At 42.3% G+C, this 26,627-nt stretch overlaps 1 protein-coding gene across 1 annotated transcript in view; it reads right to left on the reverse strand.

Moving 5' to 3' along the window:
* The window catches only part of ryr2a (ryanodine receptor 2a (cardiac)), a gene marked incomplete at both ends in the record, with an annotated part of 129,784 nt that overhangs the window by 13,958 nt on the left and 89,199 nt on the right, over nt 1-26,627 (reverse strand). The window contains 23 exons of the mRNA XM_080835438.1: nt 2,937-3,066; nt 4,078-4,326; nt 4,444-5,014; nt 5,228-6,693; nt 8,893-8,972; nt 11,806-13,112; nt 13,252-13,333; nt 13,419-13,523; nt 13,620-13,748; nt 13,857-13,945; nt 14,094-14,174; nt 17,740-17,813; nt 17,929-18,005; nt 19,677-19,756; nt 20,024-20,123; nt 20,791-20,841; nt 21,027-21,078; nt 21,841-21,947; nt 22,198-22,294; nt 22,455-22,567; nt 22,749-22,883; nt 24,581-24,640; nt 25,995-26,165. Of these exons, the coding sequence (XP_080691564.1) occupies nt 2,937-3,066; nt 4,078-4,326; nt 4,444-5,014; nt 5,228-6,693; nt 8,893-8,972; nt 11,806-13,112; nt 13,252-13,333; nt 13,419-13,523; nt 13,620-13,748; nt 13,857-13,945; nt 14,094-14,174; nt 17,740-17,813; nt 17,929-18,005; nt 19,677-19,756; nt 20,024-20,123; nt 20,791-20,841; nt 21,027-21,078; nt 21,841-21,947; nt 22,198-22,294; nt 22,455-22,567; nt 22,749-22,883; nt 24,581-24,640; nt 25,995-26,165 (5,406 nt within the window). The remainder of the gene's footprint in view (nt 1-2,936; nt 3,067-4,077; nt 4,327-4,443; nt 5,015-5,227; nt 6,694-8,892; nt 8,973-11,805; nt 13,113-13,251; nt 13,334-13,418; nt 13,524-13,619; nt 13,749-13,856; nt 13,946-14,093; nt 14,175-17,739; nt 17,814-17,928; nt 18,006-19,676; nt 19,757-20,023; nt 20,124-20,790; nt 20,842-21,026; nt 21,079-21,840; nt 21,948-22,197; nt 22,295-22,454; nt 22,568-22,748; nt 22,884-24,580; nt 24,641-25,994; nt 26,166-26,627) is intronic.

Consider the following 26,627-nt stretch of genomic DNA (forward strand, 5'->3'; position numbering starts at 1 on the left):
AGGGGGGGCTTATCCCCAAGGGGAGTCGGCTGTTTGCGTGCGGCATTTTTTTGGGGGGGCCCATTAGGGGCCGCAGATATCCATTGTTTCAGACAGTTCATAGATCGGTTAAATCAGAAAAATTGTGATTTTGCTATTTAGTTTTGCTTGCATTTAGTATATGATAACACAAGAGACAGAATTTCAGGGTCACAGTGAAATTTGACAACACAAATATGAACTTTTCTCAAATAAAGAGAGAGAAATAATTGACCTGCTTGTAAAGGAAAGACGGTTAAACTAGATTTCATATCTGCTCCCAAATCCTAATTCTTAAAGGGAAAGTGTCAACTTATGAGTTGTTTACTTGTTTTATAGAAGGGAATATGATTTGACCAACATTTTTGTTGTCCGTGTAGATTTAACATACCAGTGATATTTTTATTTATCTCATTTGGACACTATGGGTGGAGAATGGACCTGACAGTGTCAACTTGTGTCAAATGGAAGGCACCCAATGCATTCACTATAATCAAGTCAAACAAGGATTCACTAGCATTAACTGATTATAAACAACAACATTCTATAGGGACTGATATTATTGTTTCGAAATACTAGAGAGATATATTCCGTAATGCAAAAAATGGTAAGGTGTCGATCGATAGTTATTTCTTGTTTTTCGAATTTGCTTGTTCACACTCACTGGGACAGTTTCTAACAAAATAGCTAGCTAGCTAGCTTAGTGTAAACATAGCCCACTACAATATTCTCTTTAATTTACCTCAAGTAAACCTTAATTTAAGCAGTTAACAATCGTTCACAACTACAGATAGCCACATTCTGTAACTACCTAACTACCTATCAACTACCACGCACGCACACATGTAGCATTTGAGAGCTATAAAAAACGTGTCCATGCGAGAAACAATCATTAAATTTAATGTCATCACCAAAAAAAAAAAAAAAAAAAGCTTTTTTTAAAGCCAATAATGCCAAATCATTTTGGGGGGGGCTGAAGAACATATTAGGGGGGCATTAGGGGTATGTAACCGTGGTTCTACGACTGGTGGAAGACCGCCAGATGGCGCTTTACTGTGTGAAACCCCTTGCGCGTAGCCGCATCTTACCGAGAACTTATACCCAAGTTGTCACCTCGTGACGTATGACGTGACGTTGATGATATATATCGCCGTGCTCACGTCAGTCATTGCCTGGAGCTTTTCTCGCCAGAATCAGAGGCCCAAGTGACCAGTACATCTGGCGGTCTTCCACCTGTCGTAGAACAACGGTTACATACGTAACCAGCGTTCTACTTCCTTGTTTCCAGACCGCCAGATGGCGCTTTACTGTGTGGAAGACTTATGTCCAAGCTGTCACGAGGGCCCAAACACATGCATGGTGTCACTATTCACATGGCATAGGGCAAAGAACAATAAAAACCAGGAAACTTCAGTTTTTTTAACTTTTGTTTTATTTACTTTTGTAACATTATTTTACTATTGTTTGTTAACAGGCGGAGAGAAGGCTCAGGGACACTCACAAACTTGAGCCGCTGCCATCCACAGCAGAGGTCAATTGAACAGGTGTAACAGTGCTCAAAACGGCTTGAACACAAGATTGGGAACTTGAAGCAACATTCAACCTGTAGAATCTGGAAAATGTGCACAACGACGTCCATGTCGCGGCAGAACAAATATATTGTAGGCTGACACCCCGCAGGGCAGCCCAAGAGGTAGACACAGATCGAGTGGAATGACATTTCGCAGGACCTGGCGTATCACGACCGGCAGAAGCGTATGCATAAGTAATAGTTTCTGTAATCCAGTGGGCTAATCTGTCCTTTGACAAAGCTGACCCTTTACATCGGTCACTAAAACACACAAACAATTGGTCAGTGGCCCGCCAAGCCCCCGTGGCTGCCACATATTGCCTTAGTGCTCTGACAGGGCAAAGGTCTGCGTTCTGCGTATTGTCAACAGGGCACAAAGCAGGAATTGTAACAGGTCGGTTGACAAAACCTGGACCTAAAACTTTTGGCAGGAATGCAGGATTCGGCCATAACGTTACTCGTGAGTACTCTGGCCCCCACTGCAGACACTGTGGGCTGACAGAAAGAGCGTGCAACTCACTAACCCTTCTTGCGGAAGCAACTGCAAGCAAGAAAGCCGTTTTCATTGAGAGCCATTTAAGGTCTGCCTCCTCCAAAGGTTCATAGGGGAAGAGAAGTAAACTGTTCAACACAGTATTGAGATCCCACTGAGGGACAGGACATTTACGAGGTGGGTTCAAACGTCTTGCACCTTTCAGGAAGGCCACTATCATCATGTGCGTTCCTACTGTAGACGCTTCAATTGAATCTCTGTAGGCCGACATTGTTGCCACATAGCCTCTCAGGGTGGACGCAGAGCGACCAGCCTCCAATAGGACCTGCAGAAAATGTAATATGTCTGCCAAGCATGTTTGTGGTACAATGTTACGCTCAACGCACCAAGTTGAAAAGTACCTCCATCTAGTACTATACAGCAAGCATGTGGACGGGGCACGAGCATTTAGAATAGTGTCCCTGACCCCTTGTGAACAGTCCAATATGTCGCATGACCTCCCAAGGGCCAGACCCAAAGCTTCAGTGTCCGCGGTTGATGATGCCACAGACCGCCATTCAATTGGGTCAACAAGTCTGCCCTGACCGGTAGTGGGCTGGGCGGCCCCGTCAGGAGCACCTTGAGAAGATAAAACCAAGGGCTGTGGACACGATATGGTGCCACCAGAAGCACTGGTTGGTTGGTTATCCGTATTCGCTGGAGCGTCTGCCAAAGTAACGGAAACGGCGGGAATGCATATAGCCTCAGATTTGGCCAATGTTGGGCTAACGCATCTGGATCCAGGGACCCTGGTTCGTCCCGCAGTGAGAACCACCTCGGGCAGTGGGTCGTGTCCCTGGTCGCAAACAGATCTACCTCTGCCTGCCCATAGGTGTTCCAGATCATCTGAACAACCTCCTCGTTCAGGCGCCACTCCCCCATGAGGGGGCCGCCCCGGGACAAGACATCGGCCGCACAGTTCTTTTTCCCGGGCACATGAATTGCCCTTAGCGACAGCAAGTGTGCATCCGCCCACAGCCAGATTTGTCTGGTCAGGCGATTCAGCATCGGGGACCTCGTCCCCCCCTGATTCAATTCAAAGTACTTTATTTTTCCGTTAGGAACTTCAGATGTGGAGGAGGTGTGTGTCCATACCCGACAATACATAAAACAAACACACACGCACACACAGATACACACAAGCACACACACACACACATACACACACTCACACACACACACACTCACACACACGCACACCATCAGCCCACACTAGACATAAGGCAGATAATAATGGCAGATTATAATAATAAACCTTGCTGAGCCTGGTGAATAAATAAGTTAATACCTCCACAGTGGAGGGACAATAAATAATGATTAAAAGAGAGTCCAGGTGTTTAAAAGAGAGAGAACACCGTTCAAGCAGGGGGTTCAGCCATTTAACAGTCTAATAGATGCTGGGACAAAGCTTGACAGGGCTCTATTTGTCCTTAGTGTAGGTGCTCTGTATCTGTGGCCTGAGAGTAGGAGGCAATACTGAGTGTGTAGAGTGTGTGTGATGTCCAAGGTGATTTGTTTTGCTTTTTGCTTAGTCCTTTTGTTGTATATGCTGATGAGTGATTCCTGCTGTTGTCCAATTATTTTGCTGCTCAGTTTGATGATTCTGTTTAGTGGGTTCCTATGGATGTTGGACAGCGCTCCAAACCAGGAAGTGATGTTGAAGGTGATTATGGATTCAATGAAACATCTGTAGAATGCAGTCAGAACGGATTGGTGGACCTGGAGTTTGCGGAGTTTGCGAAGGAAAAAGAGACGCTGCTGACACTTGGAGTAGATGGTTGATATGGTAGACTGTTGATGTGTTGTTGGACCGAACAAGAAAGATGTTTGTGTTCCAACTGTCCTTTGAAGTGCTGCAGTGTAAGCCAAACTGCATGCAGCTCTAGATAGTTGATGTGGAAGGCCTGAAGCCTGCCCCGCCATACGCCGTGTACTCCCTGATGGCTCCAAACCCCACCCCAGCCGTTCTGGCTGGCGTCTGTGGTGATGACCTCCCTCCTTGCTGGAGGTGGCCTCAGCGGAACCCCCCTGAGGAGGAAAGACCTTATCGTCCACTGGCCTAGAGAGGCAGCCCCCTTGGGGGTGATGCTCACTAGCACCCTTTTCTGTGTTTGGGCTGATAGCCTCTTGGTCTTCAGCCAGTATTGGAATGGCCGGAGATGTAGCCTCCCTAGCGTCACAACAGGCGTTGCTGCAGCCAGCATGCCTGCAAGGCGTAGCAGCACACAGTACGCACAGTCTGGCTTGATATGACACCGCCAGACCCAATATATTGCGAACTCTTTCCTGAGTAAGGCACGCACGTTCGGTGGTCGAATCTAACCGGATACCTATGAAGTCTATTGACTGGCAGGGTTCCAATTTGCTTTTGTTGAAGTTCACTTTCAGGCCAAGAGCTGAGACATGGCGGAGCAGTGTTTGAGCATTCAAACTGACCTGATTTGGGGACCCGGCGCAAAGCAGCCAGTCGTCCAGGTAAGGGAGGATACGAATGCCTTGGCGGTGTAAGGGTGCCAGGGCCTCGGGTATGCATTTTGTGAATACCCGGGGGGCTAATGATAGCCCGATAGGTAGAACCTTGAATTGGAATGAGCAACCTTCGAAGTGAAAACGAAGGAAGAGGCGGTGCTGAGGGTCGATGGGTATATGGAAATAAGCGTCCCTCAGATCTATTGTAATGAACCAGTCTCCTGGCTCCACGGAATGAACAACATCTGACGTACGCAGCATACGAAAGGGCAGCTGCTTGAGGTAGGCGTTCAGACGCCGTAGGTCTAATATTGGTCGAAGACCACCGTCTTTTTTGGGCACAATAAAGTAAGTGGAGAACATTCCCCGTTGTTCCTGGGGGTCTATCTCCTCGATAGCATCCTTGTGTAGGAGGGATTGAATCTCTGACAACAATGCGGAGCGTATTTCCGGTCTTGACGCACGTGTGGGGCGTACGCCGGAGTTCAGAGGGGGCCGGCGGCGAAATTGGAGGCGATAGCCATTTCGAGTGTGTCGAGGACCCATGGGTTCGATGTTGTGGAGTCCCAGCACTCCAGTTGTTGAGGAGTGAAACACCCTGCCGCCGGCCGCGTACCCTCAGTCTCGTGCCTGTGCACCCTGTGTAGGTTTGGGGGGACGGCCATAAGCAGTCCGGTCTGTCCTCTGAAAGGACTGCGAGGGTCTGCCACGCCATCCACGTTGAGCAAAGCCGTGGTTCGGCTGTCTCCTGTATGGTTGTTGGTTGGCAGCCGGTGTATTACGGCGGAAAGAGGAGGCGCCACGAAACGTAGGTGGTGGCGGCGGCAATGGGCGCTTGAAAAATACTCTCGGTTTCACATGCTGAGAGCGAGTTTCAGACGCAACTTTACAGCGGTCCAGAGCCTCCTGCGCAGCTGGGCCAAACACCTGGCCAGGGGCCAGAGGCAGCTGCCGTAACACATTCCTAGCAGCATCTGGAAGAGGAGACTGTGCTACCCAGATCTGCCTTCGGGCTTGAAGTAGCAGCCCCATTGATTTTCCACATTGCTTAGCCAGCGCTGTATCTACTAACTCAGATGCTGCAGCATCTGAGGATGGCTGCAGTGTTGTCTGCAGAGCAAGCAGGACTTGAGCCATGGTGTTAAGGACCCGTCCAATCGTTGCCTGTGTATTATATGCTCTGCATACTAAGTTGTCAGTACGCCTACATTCAGGGCTAGGGCATCGTGGGTCGGCACGAAGAGCCTCGTCAGGTGAGACGACCAAGGAGACCACCGCCGGTTCCACTGGAGGCATAGACCCAAGGCCTGCAGAGCCTGGTTCTGCCATGGACGCCAAGAGTCTAGTGGGGCGATCTATCCTGCTAGTGTTTGCATCCTTTAAGGCCTCAGCGAACATCTTTATAAAGTCCTCACAGTGTGGAACGAACAGGTCATTGCTGCGAGCGGAGAGGCGGCAGAGGCGGTTCGTCTGTGTCATAGCCTGGGGAAGAGGTTCCACATTGAGTTTTGCCAGAACCATACGGATGGCTCCTGTTAGAGTGGAGCTGAGCGCTGAAGGCTCTGCTTCATCCTCTGACTCCCTACCACTTTCTGTCACAGAAGAGTCAAAAGCATGATCCCCCGGAAGTGAAAACTCATCTGTATCCAGAGGAAACAGAGAATCAGTGGCAGCAAGAGAGACCGCATCCACCTCCCTGTTCAGAGGAGAGTCTGGCTGCGATGCAGGTATGGAGGCATCGTCACTTCTCTGAAAACTGGGCTGCAGGAGATATGATGGCTGCATGTTCAGAAGTAAGTCCTTAATCTGTGTAACACTCTCAGTGAATTCATCGACCCTACGTGTCAGAACTTCAGAGCGTTTGGGCTTCTTTGTCTTGACGAGGGCGTGTGGCGCTGCTATGCGTTTAGCCCCATGCTCATGGACAGGTTTAGAGGAAAGGAGGCAGTCCTCATTTCCATCCGGCCCTGCTAGGCGTGCCTGTCGCTGTTGCATGGTGAGCTGGCTACAATGCACACAAGGATCAGACATGGCCTCCTTGAGGTGATCAATACCCAAGCAACTAGGGCAGCGATCATGTGGATCCTCTAGGCCCATGGGGGCACTGCACAGAGAACACCAAGCCATTCCTGCTTAACTGTAGTGTAGGTTAGTGTGGTGCTGGAATGAGCACACAACGCTTGATATAATAACTTCAGTAATATAGTAATTGTTAAATAATTACACTATTTAATAATCGTCAGTAAATAGTGTAATCCCAATCAGCAGTAGGCTAATCGCTGTTCAGTTCCGTCTACAATAACGCAGAAAATGTTGTTAGAGTTATCTGGTGCACCGGCTCTGTGCCGTAGCGGAGTTTAAAACACACTGAATCACCAATAATCTGCGCCAGGGATGGAGTGCGCACTTATAGTCCAGTAACGTTATGGTGTAGCTGCACTTGCACCGTAACAGTTGAAAGAAAAAACACACTGAATCACTATTAATCTGCGCCGGTGCACTGCATGAAATGTGGGATTTACGACCCTGTGTATTGCCGTAGAAGCCCACATTGGTGTGAAAGCCCCCCCACCCCTTCCCTTGACCAGGCATAGGTTTTGTTATGTTAATTGAATTGACCTGGATTGAAAACAACCCCCCCCCCCCCCACCCCGTCACTGCTTCACTGATTTAAAAAACCTGAAAGTCACAGGTTCGATCCCTACTAGTGGCAACCATGGCCCAAGTTGCTTAACGACTGTTAACGACTCTTAATGACTGTTATCAGAGTAAGCCTGACTCTGTATAATTATATGCCAGAAACAATAATAATATATAAGTTAGGAACATTACACATAGCCTAAGTTAAAACTTTTAAACACATACCACCATAAACATGTGAGATAATTCGACAAGAGACATTGAAAGACAGCTAACTCACTGCTTCGTCAAATAAGAGAGATCAACTATATAGGCTATATATATATCTGGAAACCACTTACAGATTCCGATTAGCTAAATTTGCGTCTGGATGGAAAGGTGTTATCTTTCCCCATCCCACCCATGCTAAGCCATTTCTAGCATAACATGCAATCAACCGTGGAAAACAGAAGGCAGGCGATTTTTTTTATCAGTTCTCACCACACAACGACGTCTCATCTTTGCTCCTTGAATGTCCAGTGGTGTAGTCCAGTGTATACGCAGGTATACGGAGTACACCCACTTATTTTTCAGTCACCATTGGGTATACCCACTTCTCAAAACAGGGTGTTTATCCTGTGCTGTATGAATAAATAAAAAGTATACCCACTTCTCCAGGGACCACTACCACGATATGTCGATATGTAATGGTATGGTGTTATTAAAACTTACTAGGCCTACGTGTAAAAAAGACTAGAAATTGAACGTTTATTATTCGAGTCTAAAGTTTCTAATGTTGCCTCGGGCGCCTTTACGTGAACATAATTAAAACGTCACATAAGTCCACTAAACAATTCCCAATTCGCACGCTCCAGTAACAGAAGAGAAATATGCCAGAGGAGGGAGGAATGATAAACCAGGTACTTGGTCGCACCGACGAGCTTGAATCTTACCAGCAACGTGGCTAAGCGGTTAGACACAGGTATACAATACCATTAACCTGAAGAGGGCAGGTTCGAAGCTCGCGCAAGATTTCGAAATCTACCTGAAAAGACACAGGATAGATATTCACGAGTGGCAAACATGTCCCAAGTTGCGAAATGACTATCTCAATAACAGAGTAAGCCCGACTCTGTATAATTACATGCCAAAAGTGAATCTCAAGAAACATTACAGAGAGGAAGCTCGGGAATATAAGTGGAACAGCCTCCAAAGTACATTGCAACCCTCGAACTCTGAAAATGAAAGGCAAAGCAAAGCAAGAATCGTGATATCCACGGAATCAAAACCCTAAAGGCAGAACTCTGAAAACGGAAGGTGAATCAAGAAATGTGATAACCCCGGACCAAAACCCTAAAGACAGAATATTAATTTTAATTTCGTTTTTATGGGGCAATAGCAGTAAATGGGAGGGGATACGTTTTGTCAGTTGAAAGCTGACCTTTAGACAGAATCTCATTCCGTCTCATCACAAGATGTCTCAACCCTCGCAGGTTCCTTCCCGGGAAATTCCGTCAGTATGCGGCAGACAGATATTTCGGGGGAATGTCCGCGATCAGCCAGGAATGGTGATCATTCGCGGCTGTATCACAGCGTATACGGGCCCGATAATCTTGCTTTTCGTGCAGTGGTGACGGAGAGCGCAGTTATAGTCCAGTAACGTTATGTGTAGCTGCATGTGCACCAGGGACTGGGCGCCAGCAGTTCACCTAGCAGCGTTAGTGCTAGACCGGTGTGGTGGGTCTGAAGCACTCCAGTACTTACCTGATGTAACCGCGTTGGGAGCGTTAACAGGGAAAAAAACTTTATTGTATGTTAGACAACGTGATGATGCCGGGGTGTGGGCAACACACGTTGAGGAATGCTAGTTTACTTAGCGCCAGACCGGTGTGGTGGGTCTGCGCTCGGGGATATATACTCACCAATAACTAGCAATTCCGTAAGACAAGAAACACTTTTGCGTCGAAGCAAAAGCAAGCTGTGGAAGCCAGCTGTTGGAGATATACTCCGAAGTTAGCTGTTCCGCAACCACAGTAGAGATAATAATCTGTTCTCAGCAAGGGCGAGAAAACGAAAGGCAATGACTGACGTGAGCGCGGCAATATATATCATCAACGTCACGTCATACGTCACGAGGTGACAACTTAGGTATAAGTTCTCGGTAAGATGCGGCTACGCACAAGGGGTTTCACACAGTAAAGCGCCATCTGGCGGTCTGGAAACAAGGAAGTAGAACAGGCCTAACGACGCCCCTGATTCTACCATTGTCTTAAGTCTACACTTATTCTACCATTGTCTTATGTCTAGACTTAGGCCGAATCTCGATTCTTCCCCTTGCCCCTTTTGCTTTGTCTTGTCTTTGTCTTAACCCTAGCACTTGCAAGTGTAAGGGCCAAGGGCTGAAAACTTTCCCCTATGAAATGAGACGCCACTCGGTTTCGGGTACGTCACTTGGCGTCGCTGGATAATACAGGATGGTACATGTAAAGCACAGGTCGATGTCTTCAAACAAGTGCTGTCATTCACAGATATCAAACGGAGTTCGCGGATAAGTCATCTGTAGACATGCGTGACTGTATGAGCTATGAAACTAGCGATTTAAAAAAAGTTTCAATTATGGTTGCAAATATATATACGACTGTATAGAGCACAAAACTAGACTGTCGTAAATGTTTTGTGGACGGTACATGTAAAGCACGGATCGATGTCTCCAAAGCAAGTGCTGTTATTCACAGATATCAAACGTAATTTGTGGATAATAAAGTTATCTGTACACATGCATGGAGTCAGGCTAGTCCTAGCAAGCTACCATATAATCCAATGAAGTGGTGGCATACGCGCTAATTGTAACCTAAAACTACCGTTTGAAAGCTTCAGGTAGCAGATTTCAGATCAAACCGAGTCATTATAAACATATAAAAAGTTGTGTAGATAGCTTTATTCATGTAAAATATTCCTCGCTTCAAGCAGCCATTTTTAAAAAAAAAATTCCCGAGCTGGTTTCGCTGTGTGCTCTGGGATAGCCCTTGGAGGAGCAAGGTAGCTCTCCGATCATCTTAAAAACGAGGGCCATACACCACTTAATCTTACCCCTTAATCTTGATCAAATTGGGTATTGAGACACCACTAGCTCTCACATGAACGCGCAACTTCAAGGGTAAGGGGAAAGATAAGGGGTAAGGGGAAGTATTGAGATTGGGCCTTATTCTACCATTGTCTTGAGTCTACACTTATTCTACCATTGTCTTAAGTCTATGATATGTGCACCAAGAAGGCAGTTACATGCTTCAGGTGGATCAAACCCAAAACCTGTAACACCATGGAAGTTTGTTGCGAAAGTCCACATTTTCCCAACAGTCAAAATAAACAAGGGTGTGTGTGAAAAGGTGAAGTCCCTCCCCCTATCCAATGTGGTTCGCGGGGGAAGAAGGACTGGACTCCCCTACCTAAATTGTTGGGTCCAAATTCCCCCACCCCTGTGGAGGGGTCCAAGTACCTTTTAATTGGACCAAGGTGGCCTTCCTTACTGTAAACCTCATTTGTTTCATGAGGGAGAAGGACAGACTGAACATGCTGGATGGAGCTTGGACAAGGTACTAGACAAAACCTGAATGCTCTGAGGTGTACCTTGTCTAGTATAGGCTTTAGTGTGTTCAGTTTGTGTTTGTATGTTTTTTTTTTTTTTTTAAACAAAATATATATTTTTATGGAAGCAAACCGGAATGCTCTGAGGTGTACCTTGTCTAGTATAGGCTTTAGTGTGTTCAGTTTGTGTTTGCATGTTTAGGTTTTTTTTTTTAAAACAAAAATATATTTTTATGAAAGCCAATGTCTCCTGCATCGTGTGTTTGTGCCTGCAACCCCATACTACCAGGCTACATCCCACATGGTGGGATGGCCGGCTCGGGCAATTTTTCACGGTGTGATACAACTTACTTCTACTTAAATAATTCACACCTCTTTCATAAAATCCAATTTCATTCTGAAGTTAAGCGCTGTGGACATGATCAGAGTGCATATTAACAAATTATTCTAATTAGCACATGCAATGGAAAGGTAGCATTTAGTAGCCTAGGTCAGGCTGAGGACCTAGATTAGGGTTATTATCATATTACAGCCTATTGCTTGGCTCATCTGTGAAAGATTCAGCACTACTGTTTTTGAAGAGACAATGCTAGCAATTAGTACCTTTTGCCAGTATTTAGCCGGTGTTTGCCTCACATACAGTTGGGCTCCCATTAATTGTTACGACCTAAACATCCCATTCATTATTATCCAGCTCTCTCAACAATCCCCTAACACACATTTGAAACCATTGCTCCTAGCCAGATTTAACCTTAAACCTTTGCAGGCAGCTAGCAAGCACATCAGCTTTAGCAACTGAACCAAACATACTAAGCATACTAACATTATTCAACTGTTAAGCAACAGTAACGTTAATCTATTAATCTAATAACTTAAATTACAAATCATTAATTGTACCCAATAAAAACACAATGGTAACAGTAACACTTGTGAAAGAATAATAATGGGAGTTTTTAGAAAAACACCCAAATATAAAAACCACCCAGATAGATCGTAAAGTTGTTTCAAGTACCTCATGTCGTCTTCTAAGCTCAGGGGAGGGACTCGGAGCAGGTATCGGGGAGGTAAGTGAAGTCAGACTGGCATTTGGATTGTGAGCCATTAACTTATACTGCCCCCCCTCTCTTCGTAAATCTAAGCCAAAGATGTCTGAGAGAACTTCTGTTTCATCTGGAGCAACAGCGAGGTCAGACAAGTCCTCCTTTGTTGCGATCTTTTCCATTGATTTCTTTTCACCTCCTTCCTCAGCCTCCCCACGCAACTCTTCTTGTGTTTGGTCAGGCAGGCTGGTCAAGAGGTCAGACATTTTCAAGGGCTTGGCACCATCCAACAGATTACCCCCAAGGAAGGTATTGTATATGATACGGAAGAAGCCACGGGAGACGCTGAACGCGAAATGCAGAAGTCCAATCAGCACACTCCAGTAAAAGGCTGCAAGTGCCATTACCAAGTCCTGCAAGGTCATCTTCTTGGCCCTCTTCATTTGTTTCTTCAGACTCTTCATGGAAAGCACTTTCATCAACATCATCACATTGTAGCGTAGAGCCAGAAGGGCTGTCCTTACAGTGGTCACGGAGAAGAAGCCTAACTCAGGGCTTTCCTCCTCAGGTTTTTCTCCACGCTCGCTGTCCTCCTTGCTAGCCAAGCGTTCACTAGCGTCCGACATTTGTGCTGCAAGCTGCATCTCAAAAATAGTGTCTTCACAGAAATTTACAAAAAGCTCCATCTTTTCCTTCTCACCTCCTTCATTGACAACATCAAAGATAAACTGTCGTTTAGACTCTTTGACCTGTGGCTTCTCCCATTGTGTGCGGCTAGATTCACTAATTTCAAAGTAAACACGTTCAATGCGCTTGGCACTACCCATTATCTCAATGCGGCCCAAGAAAGGCTGGAAGTAATTGAGCACACTCTCAGCCAACTCGAGGAAAGTTTGAAGGCGTGAATCATGTGGCATATGCTCTGAAAGGTTGGTCAAAAGTACAGCCACATTAAACCCAATGTCTTTTGCTGGTTCATGGAACCTTTCTACAAACTCCTCATAGTCGAGAAGCTCACTCTCATCTGTCTCTACACAGGAGAGCAGGAAGTCTGTTTCAGATTGTGTGTAGTGTTTGTGACTCTCCATTGCTTTATGAAAATCTCGTTTTGAGATAACCCCTTTCCCGTCGGGGTCATATTCTTTGAAGGCATCAGAGGATGTCAGGTCTTTCAGCTTGAGGAACATGTCAAAGAACTTCAGGATCATCTCCACATTGTTGGAAGATTCCACCAACATGTCCACCATCTGCTTCCCAATGGTCCCATTGACAACATTGCCTGCCAGGAGAGAGAGTGGTAAGACACACAATACAAACACAATCTTTACAGTCATTTACAATGTTTAAAATATATTCTTTGAAACACTGTCCAAACCCCCAAACAAATCATGTCCCAAAGAAGATAAATCAAATGCTACCTTCCAACATGGACAGTAACATCACAACCATGTCTTTTTGGAGATCCATTAACTCCTTCAGCAAATCAATTTGGCTCGAATCCTGCGAATCATGAGAGGATTGATGAGCAGAATGACTTAGGAAAGCTCACAGGCTTAGTGATGACTTTCTTTGCTGAATGGCTCACCTGAGACAACTTCATCTGCATATGAGCGAACACATGTAGAAAGCCGACCACTGCGTCCCATAAGCGACTATGGGCCAAACTCTGCTGGTTTCCTGTGCATGGCCCCTTTGACAGAAAGGAATGAAAAGAATGTCATAAAAGGCATAAAAGAGGTATACAGGACATAAAATAACTAACTTTATAAGTATTACGAATATGTACCTGTATATACTCAGTCAGGGTGTTGAAGACCTGCTTTGCTACATTGATAGCTTTGGAGAAATTGCGTTGGCCCTGTTCATCAATGACATCTTTCCCAGAATAATACCAGTAGAAATCACTGATAGACTCCTACAGAGCAAACCAAACAGTATTTTTCAATTTTCATTACATTTACTTCAACATTAACACAACAACTGATAAATCTTTTAAAGAAAGCCTTTATATTTAAAAACTGGCCTGGACTCTGAGGAGGTAGTCGACTGTAGATATAATGATGTTGACAGTTGTGTTGTTTCCAGTCTGTGTTCTCAGATAATTTTGGAAATCTAGAGCAGATAACCGACATAATACACGGAAATCAGATATATTTCTGTTTTAAAAGTGCTACTTGCACAAATGATAGAACAAATAGTGAGGGGTAATAGTACTACATGATAATGTGCACTGTTGTTAAATTCCCTTCTCGTGACCTACCTGAGTTATGCCCTTCACAGAGAAGTTGTAAGAAGCGAAAGAGGTCACAGGTGAACTCGTCATCTTGCATCACCTTCTCTCCTGTATAATGTTTGACAACAATTAGCCATAAGTTTCACAACTTCAACACTTTTACGTGTGACACACGACACATGATGAGTGCACATGTTCATAAATATGCCTGAAAGTGTTTTGATATTAGGTCTCTCCATCTCCCAAAGTTTGCATGCACCTTCAGGAGCTGTCCTTTACAACTAGGAAAAATATATCTTGCAATGGCTTTCTCCAAGGTCTAAAGGTCACAGTCACAATCTAATGTGTCAATATCCATCACAAGACCATACTACCCAAACCCACTGATTTATAAGTGATATCTTTATAATGTTTTAAGAGGAAGCTTGGTGAAACTCAGAACTTCATGGCATATTTCTACAATGATAAACTAGATAAGAATCCGAATACGTAAATAAGTCTACAAAAAGACACGGAAAACGTTTTGTAGCCTGAAAAAAGTTTCTGTCTTCTCTTGTCTTCTGTCCTAACGTTATCCTCTGAATCACCTAAACATGTTTTTAAAGCTTTCTCTTGGAAAGTATACAGTAAGTGATTATAATTAAATAAAAATTACTGTTCAAAGCAAGTGTTTATTTTCTTCTATAAAAAAATCTGTAATAGTATCTGTGAATGATTTCATTGAACAGAAACATGGAAACAATGGAAAACACAACCATTAAAAATAGAACACAATATTGATTTCCAGGGATGGACAAAAACAAATGAAAGAAAGAGCCACATATTCATATAAAACACTCCAGCACATCCAACCAAAGAAAATAAAAACACAGAATACACACCGACTACATAACACAACACAGAGTGAACCACTGAACCTCTGAGGAGAGGCACAGAGGGGTTAGCAGGTACGCTATTGGGCAACCCTTCACATTAGCGCAGCCATCTTTCAAGCCACGATTAGAGTTTAAAAATGCAACAAGAGACTACAGAGAAAGAGTACACCACAAGGCCTTCAAAACGACAAAACAACGAGAAAACAACATTACACCCAGCCAACTGCAAAACACTTGAAGATGGGAGACTTCAACAGCTTCACTGTTCTTACATGTACATCTAGTGTGCCAGATACTGTGCAAATCCTGAGAGGGGAGAGCAAAAATAGGATGATTTATGTACAACTCTAAAGTCATAATCTAATGTATGCTACATCAACTCTACAGGCTCAGCTAGATTACACAGAGAAGGGTGGAATCAGCACAAACTAGGCATCGGAAGGTAGCAAGATAGCAAGATAGGTAAGAATTTGTGAAGGGGCTCAGGACCTGGACAGCGCTGACACAAGGACAAAAGAGCTAAATCACAGGAAGTGGCGTAAGTCATAATTACCACGCTCATGAGTGATGACTGAGGAGGGGGGAAAGACATAACGTTAAAATCAAAGGAAAGGGGGAAGGAAAGGAAAGAAAAGAAAAAAGTGAGAATTCAAACAGATCAGAAATTGCTTCCATAATCAGTTTCTTTTTTTCTTATTGTTCAGAAATTCCAAATCTTTCAAAAACAATAACTTTGTCTACAACAATAAAAAGGGTGTAATGACAAAAAAGAGTGGGCTGTTAATAAAAAAGCGCAACAGAGGCGTATAACATTGTCTTTTTTGGTTAACTTGGTAATCTGTTCTAATTTTTGCTGCAACATCGTGGGGCTAGAATAACATGAGGGCTTTTTGACCGTGCCCTCTGTCATCTTTTATTTGGGCAAATTATGAACAAATGTAGAAGAAAATGGTTGATGTGTGGCTCCTTTTTTGATTCATCATTTACAGTGTATTTGAGTTTTCAATAAGCTAGATCTACACAAATGTAAATTAACAAGCTACTGTATATCAAGTATTAGGATCATTTGGAGAGACTGTAAAATTTGAATAAATTAATTCTATAAGAATACTACATACCTTGCCAATTAAGTCTTACAATGACAAACCCAGATATGAATCAGTTTACTCACAAGGTGGTGTTGGTATCCATTCAATTTAAGCCCTTAAGCCACTAAAGACACAGAGGCTGGAAGGTTACACTAATCCCACGAAAATACAGCATCCAAAAACAATGACAATATTTTCAATTTTAGGAAAATCATTCCAGGGACAAGCAACTGATCAAAGTGCATGTTTTTAGTTTTTAAAATGTTCTGACATGTTGAATCCAAAATGCATACAGTACTGTTCAAAAGTTTTGAATCACCCATAAAACTAATATCATTATCCTTCAAATGTCATGTACAAAACTAACAATCTTCACACTTGATTTCTGATCAATGTCTACACTATATTTCTACACTAATGTTTACACTTTATTTTTGATCAATGTCTACACTTTATTTCTTCACTAATGTTTATACTATATTTCAGACCAATGTCTACACTATATTTCTGATCAATTTAGGTTATTTAAATAGAGAAAAATTTGATTTTCTTGAAAAAACATGAAAATGTGTCAGTGATTCCAAACTTTTGAACAGCAGTGTACATCAATAAAATAAAGCAGGATATTTGTGGGAATGCCAGGAAGCTGACTGTTCAAGACTAGTGGCTTTAAAAGACAACATCATTTATCAAGGATTGTTCATTTCTTAGATAGGCAGACATAATTATTTTCAATGTGGTAAGAATAATGAGCTACTCATACACTTTTTACATTCAATAATAGCCAACCAGCTTCATGATGTTCCAGATAGTGACAATTAGCAAATTAAAATAAACATATTTACATTCAAATATAGTCAATTGTTTAAAAAACAAATTTGAAAATTCATCAAATCAAATTCTGTGTAAAATAGCTTACTCTGACGAGTGCAGAAACTTCTTTTTTGTCATTGAAACCTTGTCAAATTTCTGTTTATTTACAGATAAATTTAAATGAAATAAATAAATCAATAAATAAACCAATAAATAACATTGCAAAAACAAGATCTGTCATGGTCTGGCAGGTAATGTCATCTGACGTCTGTCTGACAAAATGAGGACAAAATGAAGAAAGGTTTCTCAAATTGTGAAACTGAACAAGGAAGTGAAACATGAATATTAAAAAAACATTTATTATTGATGCAAACATATTTTGTGAATGTGGACAACACAGAAATAAAAAAATGATGATATATTTTCAGAAAGTACAAATACATCAACAAAATGAAAATGGTGTCAGAACACAAATGCTCTTAAACTGTCCCAGAAGTTCAAAGGTTTTTTTTCTATGTGATCAGCTGAAAAAAACATACACCTTATACATAATATGCTTAGCCTCAGGGATTAAAAACACACTGTAAGGTTGCAAGGTTTGCCTTGGCAAAGACTCTCAGGGACATATTCACTTATGTGATAATAATCAAAGAATGGTAAATATCCATACCAAAAGGTTCACACTGTATGAGCAGTGTCATTTTCTCATTATCTAATCTACAAAAAAAATGGCTCCTGCACAAATAACTATTTTTCCTTAAGCCTCAAATAACTACCTTAGCCTTCCTCAGTCACCATTCCTGAATAAATAATGATGATGATGATGATGAAAAAGTACCTGAGCCTTCCTCAGTCACCATCCCTGAAAAAAGAATGATGATGATGATGAAAAAGTACCTGAGCCTTCCTCAGTCACCATCCCCAGGCCTTCAGCTTTGTTTTGCCTCTCAAATGCGTTGAGATCTAAAACACTGGGGCAGAAGGGCAAGAGAAAAAGGGTACAGGGGTAAAGATGCCGAAGACTTTGTTTGATTTCTGTGAACTTCCATGCCCTTTAGAGGACAGGTAGGGAGACAGGAGTCCTACCTGCAGGACTGCATGAGACCTGCCAAACTCTGGAAGAAGCCCACATCCTTCTTATCTTTCAGATAGTCCAGCATTTTCTAGGAAGGAAACACACAGGCATCACATTATTCACAAAAAAATGACATTGCTTTATAAGTGCTTGTTTAATACTTGCACTTATGGGTGAAGGTCAATTCACAAACTTAATTACTGTTGCCTACCAGGATCGTAATACCTCATTTCCTACCGGATGTTTTTACATATGAGGGAGGGTAAAATTATTTGAAATGTAATAAAATCACTTTAGTAAAATTATATTTAGTTATATTAGTTGTAAAAGTATGTTGTCGGATTTGTTGTTTTGAGATTGTAATTGTTTACTGTGGCCATATCATAGTTAGGGGCCAAGCACCAAAGTTCAGAAGGTACCTGTCAGTTTTCAAATGTTGTAATAATCGACAAACGTCGTACATCACTAAATAACATTCTACAGCTTAGCCAGAATGGACTGAGTGTCTGAATTTATTGTGTGCCTAAAAGTCATACGTTATGAGGTACCTCTGCCATGTGCATTAAGTCTTCATGGGGCTAATGTACCGAGCTGATGTGTGGGGCTGATCTAAGGGGGCGATCTAAGAGGCTCGTGTAAGGGGCTGATCTAAGGGGCTGATCTAATGGGCTGATCTAAGGGGCTCATGTGCGGGGCTGTGGGGGGCTGATCTAAGGGGCTGATTTAAGGGGCTGATGTGCAGGGCTGATTTAAGGGGCTCATGTAAGGGGCTGATCTAAGGGGCCGATCTAAGGGGCTCATGTAAGGGGCTGATCTAAGGGGCCGATCTAAGGGGCTGATCTAAGGGGCCGATCTAAGGGGCTGATCTAAGGGGCTCATGTAAGGGGCTGATCTAAGGGGCTGATCTAAGGGGCTGATCTAAGGGGCCGATCTAAGGGGCTCATGTAAGGGGCTGATCTAAGGGGCTGATCTAAGGGGCTCATGTAGGGGGCTGATTTAAGGGGCTGATGTAGGGACTGATTTAAGGGGCTAATGTAAGGGGCTCATGTAAGGGGCTGATGTAGGGGCTGATGTAAGGGGCCCAAGTAAAGGGCTGATGTTAGGGGCTCATGTAGGGGGCTGATGTAAGGGGCTCAAGTAAGGGGCTGATCTAAGGGGCTGATCTAAGGGGCTGATCTAAAGGGCTGATCTAAGGGGCTTATGTAAGGGGCTGATGTACATTTATTACAGTTTATGTTACAAACATAAGAGCTTCCTGAAAATGTAATAATTCGTATGTCTGTGGGAAATTAGTTATAACGTTTGTGGTAAGTTTTTAGGTTTATGGTAAATGATCATTACATTTAAAAAGAGCAGATTTGTAGTACGTTTGTGGGAAGTTATTCTGTTTGTGGGTGTAACTGGGCAGACTCCATTCGTTGTATTATCATTATATTCCCTACAGACAGCACCGTATACAAGACACACAACCCCAATCAGATACCTGCTGCATCGTATACAGGACTAATGACCCAATCAGATACCTGCTGCACCGTGTACAAGACTAATGACCCAATCAGATACCTGCTGCACCGTATACAAGACACACAACCCCAATCAGATACCTGCTGCACCGTATACAAGACACACATGACCCAATCAGATACCTGCTGCACTGTATACAAGACTAATGACCCAATCAGATACCTGCTGCACCGTATACAAGACACACAACCCAATCAGATACCTGCTGCACCTTATACAAGACACACAACCCAACCTGCTGCACGGTGGAGTTTCCTCCATTTAGTCCGGCAATTCCCAGCTTTAATGTTGATGCCACCATTGGTCCCATCTCCCCTGAAACACAAATAGCCCATACATGAAATGGTCAGTTGCTCATAGTCAGATAATACACTTTACCTGTCTTTGGCAGAATTTAATTAATAAAATATTAAATATCATTAATGCAATTCTGTAAATGTCCTAACTTTGAAATGTCATTTGATTCAATTTGTCAAACCTGCCTATAATCATCTCTTCTTTCCAGGAGAAAAAGGTGCACTTCAAATTCCTCCCTTTATTCCTAGAATGTACTTTGAATACACCTTTTGTACTGACAGATACCTTTACTTGCGCTGATTGTTTGAAGGACCATCTCTGCAGCACCTCGATCATGAAGCCGTGCCTGTTGGTAAAGAAGCTTCTGCTTCTCCATCTCTTTCTCCTGATGAAGGGAGGAATAGGTGGGATGAGATCAAACCAAAGTGGCGGGTACGACTTTAGAACAGGATGGGTTTTTATTAACATCTTATGCTATAATTCAGCTGAGCAGACTGATGGTGGAGAAATACTGAACTCATTTGGATCCCAAATGGCCATGGTTACAGTGAGACTCATACAGGTCTCTAGGGATGCTGTCTATTTTCTCCAGAGGGGAATTAGTTTGACTTATTTGTAATACTTAGATTGATTTTTATTTTGATCGATTGAGAGGGAACTGGTCTCTAGGAGGATGTTTCTCTGCTGGTACATCATGGTTGATGTCCTTGTCTTCTAATTCAAATTCAAATACGTCTTACTAGTAGAATACACTTGAAGGTTGTGTGCCACAAGGCCTGGAAACCACCCCAACATAGCTTTACAATAGCAATACATCATCCCATCATTGCCTCTGCAGCCAGTACTGCACAGTCTAAATTACAATTTCACAGTTGGAACTGAGGTATTGTTTCCCATTCCCTGTACCCCTATAGACCGAGAAAAAACATTGTTTTCAAAAATATATAATACAATGTTTTGCAACTAGACATTAACAACATACAGGCCAGGGTATTAGGAGAAATCACTTACTTCAAAACATACAGGCCAAGGTCTAAGGAGAAATCACTTACTTCAAAACTTTTCACTTCCTCACCATCTTCATCCTCTGCATCATGACAGCTCTGACAGACAGGCATTACAAATGATTTATTAGAAAAGTAGCCCCCAAAAAATTAAACATGAGTGGCTGTGTAAATACACAACATAATTATGCTGTTACACATGGTTGCCTACACAAGCATTTTATCGTTGTATTACTTGCAATCCAGTGAATTTGCATGTTGTAAAAACTACAGAAAATGTATACCTTTGCCATGATATCTGCATAGGCCATGTAGAGGGCGTCTTCATCCAGTTTACTGAAAGAAACAAAAGCATAGAGAGGGTGAGTACTAGCAGTTCAAACTTGGACTGACAATAGTTCTGAACCAAAGAGGACAGTCTCACCACTTCTCTGAATAGTTCTGAACCAAAGAGGACAGTCTCACCACCTCTCTGAATAGTTCTGAGCTAAAGAGGACAGACTCACCACTTCTCTGAATAGTTCTGAGCTAAAGAGGACAGACTCACCACTTCTCTGAATAGTTCTGAGTTAAAGAGGACAGACTCACCACTTCTCTGAATAGTTCTGAGCTAAAGAGGACGGATTCACCACTTCTCTGAATAGTTCTGAGCTAAAGAGGACAGACTCACCACTTCTCTGAATAGTTCTGAGCTAAAGAGGACAGACTCAACACTTCTCTGAATAGTTCTGAGCTAAAGAGGACAGACTCACCACTTCTCTGAATAGTTCTGAACCAAAGAAGACAGACTCACCACTTCTCTGTGAGTGCAGCTCTGAGCTAAAGAGAGGATAGACTCACCACTTCTCTGAATAGTTCTGAACCAAAGAAGACAGGCTCACAACTTCTCTGAATAGTTTTGAACTGAAGAGGACAGACTCACCACTTCTCTGTGAGAATAGTTCTGATCTTAAGAGGACAGACTCACCACTTCTCTGAATAGTTCTGAGCTAAAGAGGACCGACTCACCACTTCTCTGTGAGTGCAGTTCTGAGCTAAAGAGGACAGACTCACCACTTCTCTGTGAGTGCAGTTCTGAGCTAAATAGGACAGACTCACCACTTCTCTGTGAGTGCGGTTCTGCTGAACAGCTGGATGAGTTGGTGTAGGGGGTCTATGTCCTTGGTGGCCTCATCCTCTTCAGATGGCTCCTCTCCCCCAGGTTTCTAATGGAAACGTCATAGGCAACAATGACACAAGGATATCCTTTGCCCAATTGACATCAATATCAAAGCTTTGTTCATTGTGCAGTATCACATTGGTTATGAAAGCATTTTCCAAACTTATCTCAAATTCTGATTTTGTAAGATACTGAGTTTTGCAAGGGAAATGTAGTTGAAACTACGAAACAGAATTCGTTTTTTGTAAATAAACTGCTGCTATACCTCATAACAATACAAAAATAAAATAACATACTGCCAAGTCTTCAATAAGCTTGTCTTCAAAGTAGTGTTCTTCTGTTTCTATCCAGGATCTCAAGTAACCCTGGAGGAAGAGATTGACGGCTCGATGCCTGAGGAGGAACAGATGGCACAGTAGGAAAAGACCCCAGTAACTACAAACTCATTGATTATAGTTGATTATTGAAAAGAAGGAACTAACTGTCCCATATGCCATCTAGAAAGTGATCTCCTCCTACTTTCCTAGAGCAGGAGAAGGCCATGCATCCCTACCTGGGCAGGTTATAGAGAGGTGCCATCCTGAAACAGGCCACTACTGCCCTCTTCCTCTGCTTGGACAGGAGCTTATGCCACACGGCTTTTTTACTCCTCTGGGGGTGTTCAACCTAAAACCATGAGTGCACCTTTAGGGCTAAAAACTTCACACAATGTCTTTAGGTAATGTTAAGGATTGGCCATTGGACTTCAATTCTTGCAATAAAACCTTGAGACAGGTCTTACAATTCCAGTTCTTGCCCCCAGTGTTCATAACTGGCCTGCAGGTGTGCTGGCTTCATTCAGACCTACCTGGTCCAGGTGGAAAAGCACGTGGGCAATATCAAGCACCCTCTCCACAGTCTTCTGGGGGTCTGAAGTATCCTCACTGCGATTGGGCATGTCCTTGTACAGAGCCATCTGCCAGCGAATAGCAGGATCCTCCAGCTGAGGAGACAGAGGATTGAACAACTCTGTGTAGGTATGATATACTGAGTCTAGTGGAACTCATTTAACAACTCTGTGTAGGTATGAGTCTAGTGGAACTGTAAACTTTGTAATTGGGGGCAGTGGTGCCTGCTTAAGAATACACTGGGTGATGTCCTATACTGTCAGAGTGTTTGAAAATGGGCAGCCATTTATGTCCAAGCAATTCAGATGCACAGGGCTAAGATTAATGGCTTGTGATCTACTGATTCAGATCGATGATGAACGGAGATGAGTTGAAGTAAAAGTGTTTAAAGTGAAGGACATAACACACTACTGGTGGTGATGACGTGTATTGTTTAAAGTGAAGGACATGACACACTACTGGTGGTTATGATAAAGAGCAAACATGCATAGGAGAGAGGTAAAGAAATGGAAGAATGAAAAAGACAGAGAAGCAGAGTGACACAGACATGATATACTAAGCCGAGCTTTTCAGAGCTGAGAGAAAGTTTGAGACAAGATAGAGATATTCTACACTCCAACAGCATGAGAGGTTTGTGTTTGTGTTTGTACATTTATTTCATAGTACTGTTACTGTTGTTAAACATTATGCATATGACAGGAGGCTGGGAGGAACAAACACTGGAGGCTGGGAAGAGAACAACTCAATGAGCTAAGGAATGTTTCGAATCAGTGTGCGAACGCATGTAGTAACAGAACAACTGATTTAAGTATGAAGAGCTGTCATGTAGTTATAGAACAACTGATTTAGGTATGAAGAGATGTCATGTAGTTATAGAACAACTGATTTAGGTATGAAGAGATGTCATGTAGTAACAGAACAACTGATTTAGGTATGAAGAGATGTCATGTAGTAACAGAACAACTGATTTAAGTATGAAGAGATGTCATGTAGTTATAGAACAACTGATTTAAGTATGAAGAGATGTCATGTAGTTATAGAACAACTGATTTAAGTATGAAGAGATTTCATGTAGTAATACAACAACTGATTTAAGTATGAAGAGATGTCATGTAGTATTAGAACAACTGATTTAGGTATGAAGAGATGTCATGTAGTTATAGAACAACTGATTTAAGTATGAAGAGATGTCATGTAGTTATAGAACAACTGATTTAGGTATGAAGAGATGTCATATAGTTATAGAACAACTGATTTAAGTATGAAGAGATGTCATGTAGTTATAGAACAACTGATTTAAGTATGAAGAGATGTCATGTAGTTATAGAACAACTGATTTAAGTATGAAGAGATGTCATGTAGTTATAGAACAACTGATTTAAGTATGAAGAGATGTCATGTAGTTATAGAACAACTGATTTAGGTATGAAGAGATGTCATGTAGTAACAGAACAACTGATTTAGGTATGAAGAGATGTCATGTAGTTATAGAACAACTGATTTAGGTATGAAGAGATAACATGTAGTAATACAACAACTGATTTAGGTATGAAGAGATAACATGTAGTAATACAACAACTGATTTAGGTATGAAGAGATAACATGTAGTAATACAACAACTGATTTACTTTGAGTGTCATGAAAGCATGAAAGGCACCATTAAATAACATATTTAAGTATTAGAATTATTATTAGTCTGGGTTTTTGTTTGGGAATTAAAGTAATAAAACAATTAAAGCTGGAATGATGGTTCATGATAGTGGTTGAAAACTTAGAAACATTAAATCCTTACTTTTCCCTGAAGGTGGAGATTGTTGCATATGATCTCCCGTACCTCTGCCTCTGTATCTTTCTGTACAAACAAACAAAAACACAAGAAAAAAGGTTGTTGTTACTGACAAGCCTTTAACTACAGCACATGATCTCTTGATAACCATGACGCAGAGTAGAAGCATGTGAACAAGCGCCATCAGTCATCACTCACCTCTCTTCATAAAAACATCACAAGCAAAAGACTAAAAACTTAGGTTGACATCTCCCTAGTCATTTGGGGGTTGATTTTAATTATGGAAACAAACATTTTTACATTTCTAAAATAAATGCTATTTTGGACTGAGGTGATGTGGGAAATACAGTAAGGTTATGGGCTATAGATAGGAACAGACATCGAAGACAGGCTGGGTGGTATAAAGGGGAAGAATAAAGAAAGCACAGGGGAGGATGCCAGAGACATCATTGGAAGACACTATACAGCTGTCATGAAACCATCGTTAATCAATTAGTATAGTCTCAGCAAAGGCTCACCAAAACAATGGTTATTTTATTTTTTATTTATTTTTATTTATTTCACAATTTCACAAAATTGTATCTATAAATAGAGACGGCCCTTATGTTGTGCAACCTCTCCCTTCAGATACCAATGTGGGATTCCAAATATGAGACTTGATATTAGAAATTCTCACCATTGAAGTAGTCAGATTGCCATATGAGAAATACATTTAGTTTGCTTCCACCAATCAAAATGAAGTAGTCAGTTTGCCATATGAGAAATACATTTAGTTTGCTTCCACCAATCAAAATGAAATAGCCTTTGTTTCGTACTTATCAGCCATGGGTGAGACACTGGTGGCACCTTATACCGTGCTTCCCAATGCCTTCCAAAAGATTAAGTGAAACTTTTCAACTTGTATTATTTAGACCCTGGCTATAACATGGTGTTCACATATCCGGATTACATGCAATTTGACAGCCCCTTTTAACTCCAGAATAACGTTTACACTGGCACAAAACTTAAATAGGTATTTGCTTATTCCTAGCGGTTTAAGACTCTGGGTTGTAAATCGCTTGAGTCAATGATAATTATTAATGGTATTACCTAGAAAATGTATTGTGATATTGACATAAACTATGGCGTGTAAAGGAAGCAACTTAATATTTTCAGTTTTACTTACACAGCACACATTATTTATACAAAAATACAAACACTGGCCAAACTGGATGCTTAAAAACACTGTGTATGATGTAATTGGATATTTAGTAGACACTGTGTATGATGTAACTGGATGTTTAGTAGACACTGTGTATGATTTAACTGGATGTTTAGTACACACTGTGTATGATGTAACTGGATGTTTAGTACACACTGTGTATGATGTGTCTGGATCCTAAGTACACACTCTGTATGATGTATTAAAGTGCCACTCTACCTGCGAGAAGCGATTCTTGGCAAGTCCAATGAGCTCTTGATCTCCTGGAGCACAGATGTTCAAGCCAACAGGCAGCAACCTCTTGAGAGCCGCTACAATAAGAGAGGTCTGCATCGAGTAGCGGTCTCCCTTCTTCTTGTTCTTCTTCCTCTCCTGGTCTGAAACTGCCCCCTATGTTTACACATCCTTGGTAAGCTGTCATAATCATCACATTTTTGCAAAAAATCAAGAATGTGCTATAAAACACACATCTTAGATGCCAAAAAAATTATAGAAATACAGATTTGTCTCTGTATAAGCGTGTTAACATAATTTTTATCAAGACTACAGAAAATGACAACAACAGACATTCTCCACACACACACACATCCTCCACACATACTTCCTTCACACAGACATCCTCCACACACACATCCTCCACACACATACACATCCTCCACACACACACATCCTCCACACACACAAATCCTCCACACACTCAGAAATCCTCCACACACACACACATCCTCTACACACACACATCCTCCACACACACACATCCTCCACACACACACATCCTCCACACACACATCCTCCACACACACATCCTCCACACAGACATCCTTCACACACACATCCTCCACACAGACATCC

This window comes from Sprattus sprattus (genome assembly GCF_963457725.1).
Source record: "Sprattus sprattus genome assembly, chromosome: 3".
In the NCBI taxonomy this organism is placed as follows: Eukaryota; Metazoa; Chordata; class Actinopteri; order Clupeiformes; family Clupeidae; genus Sprattus; species Sprattus sprattus.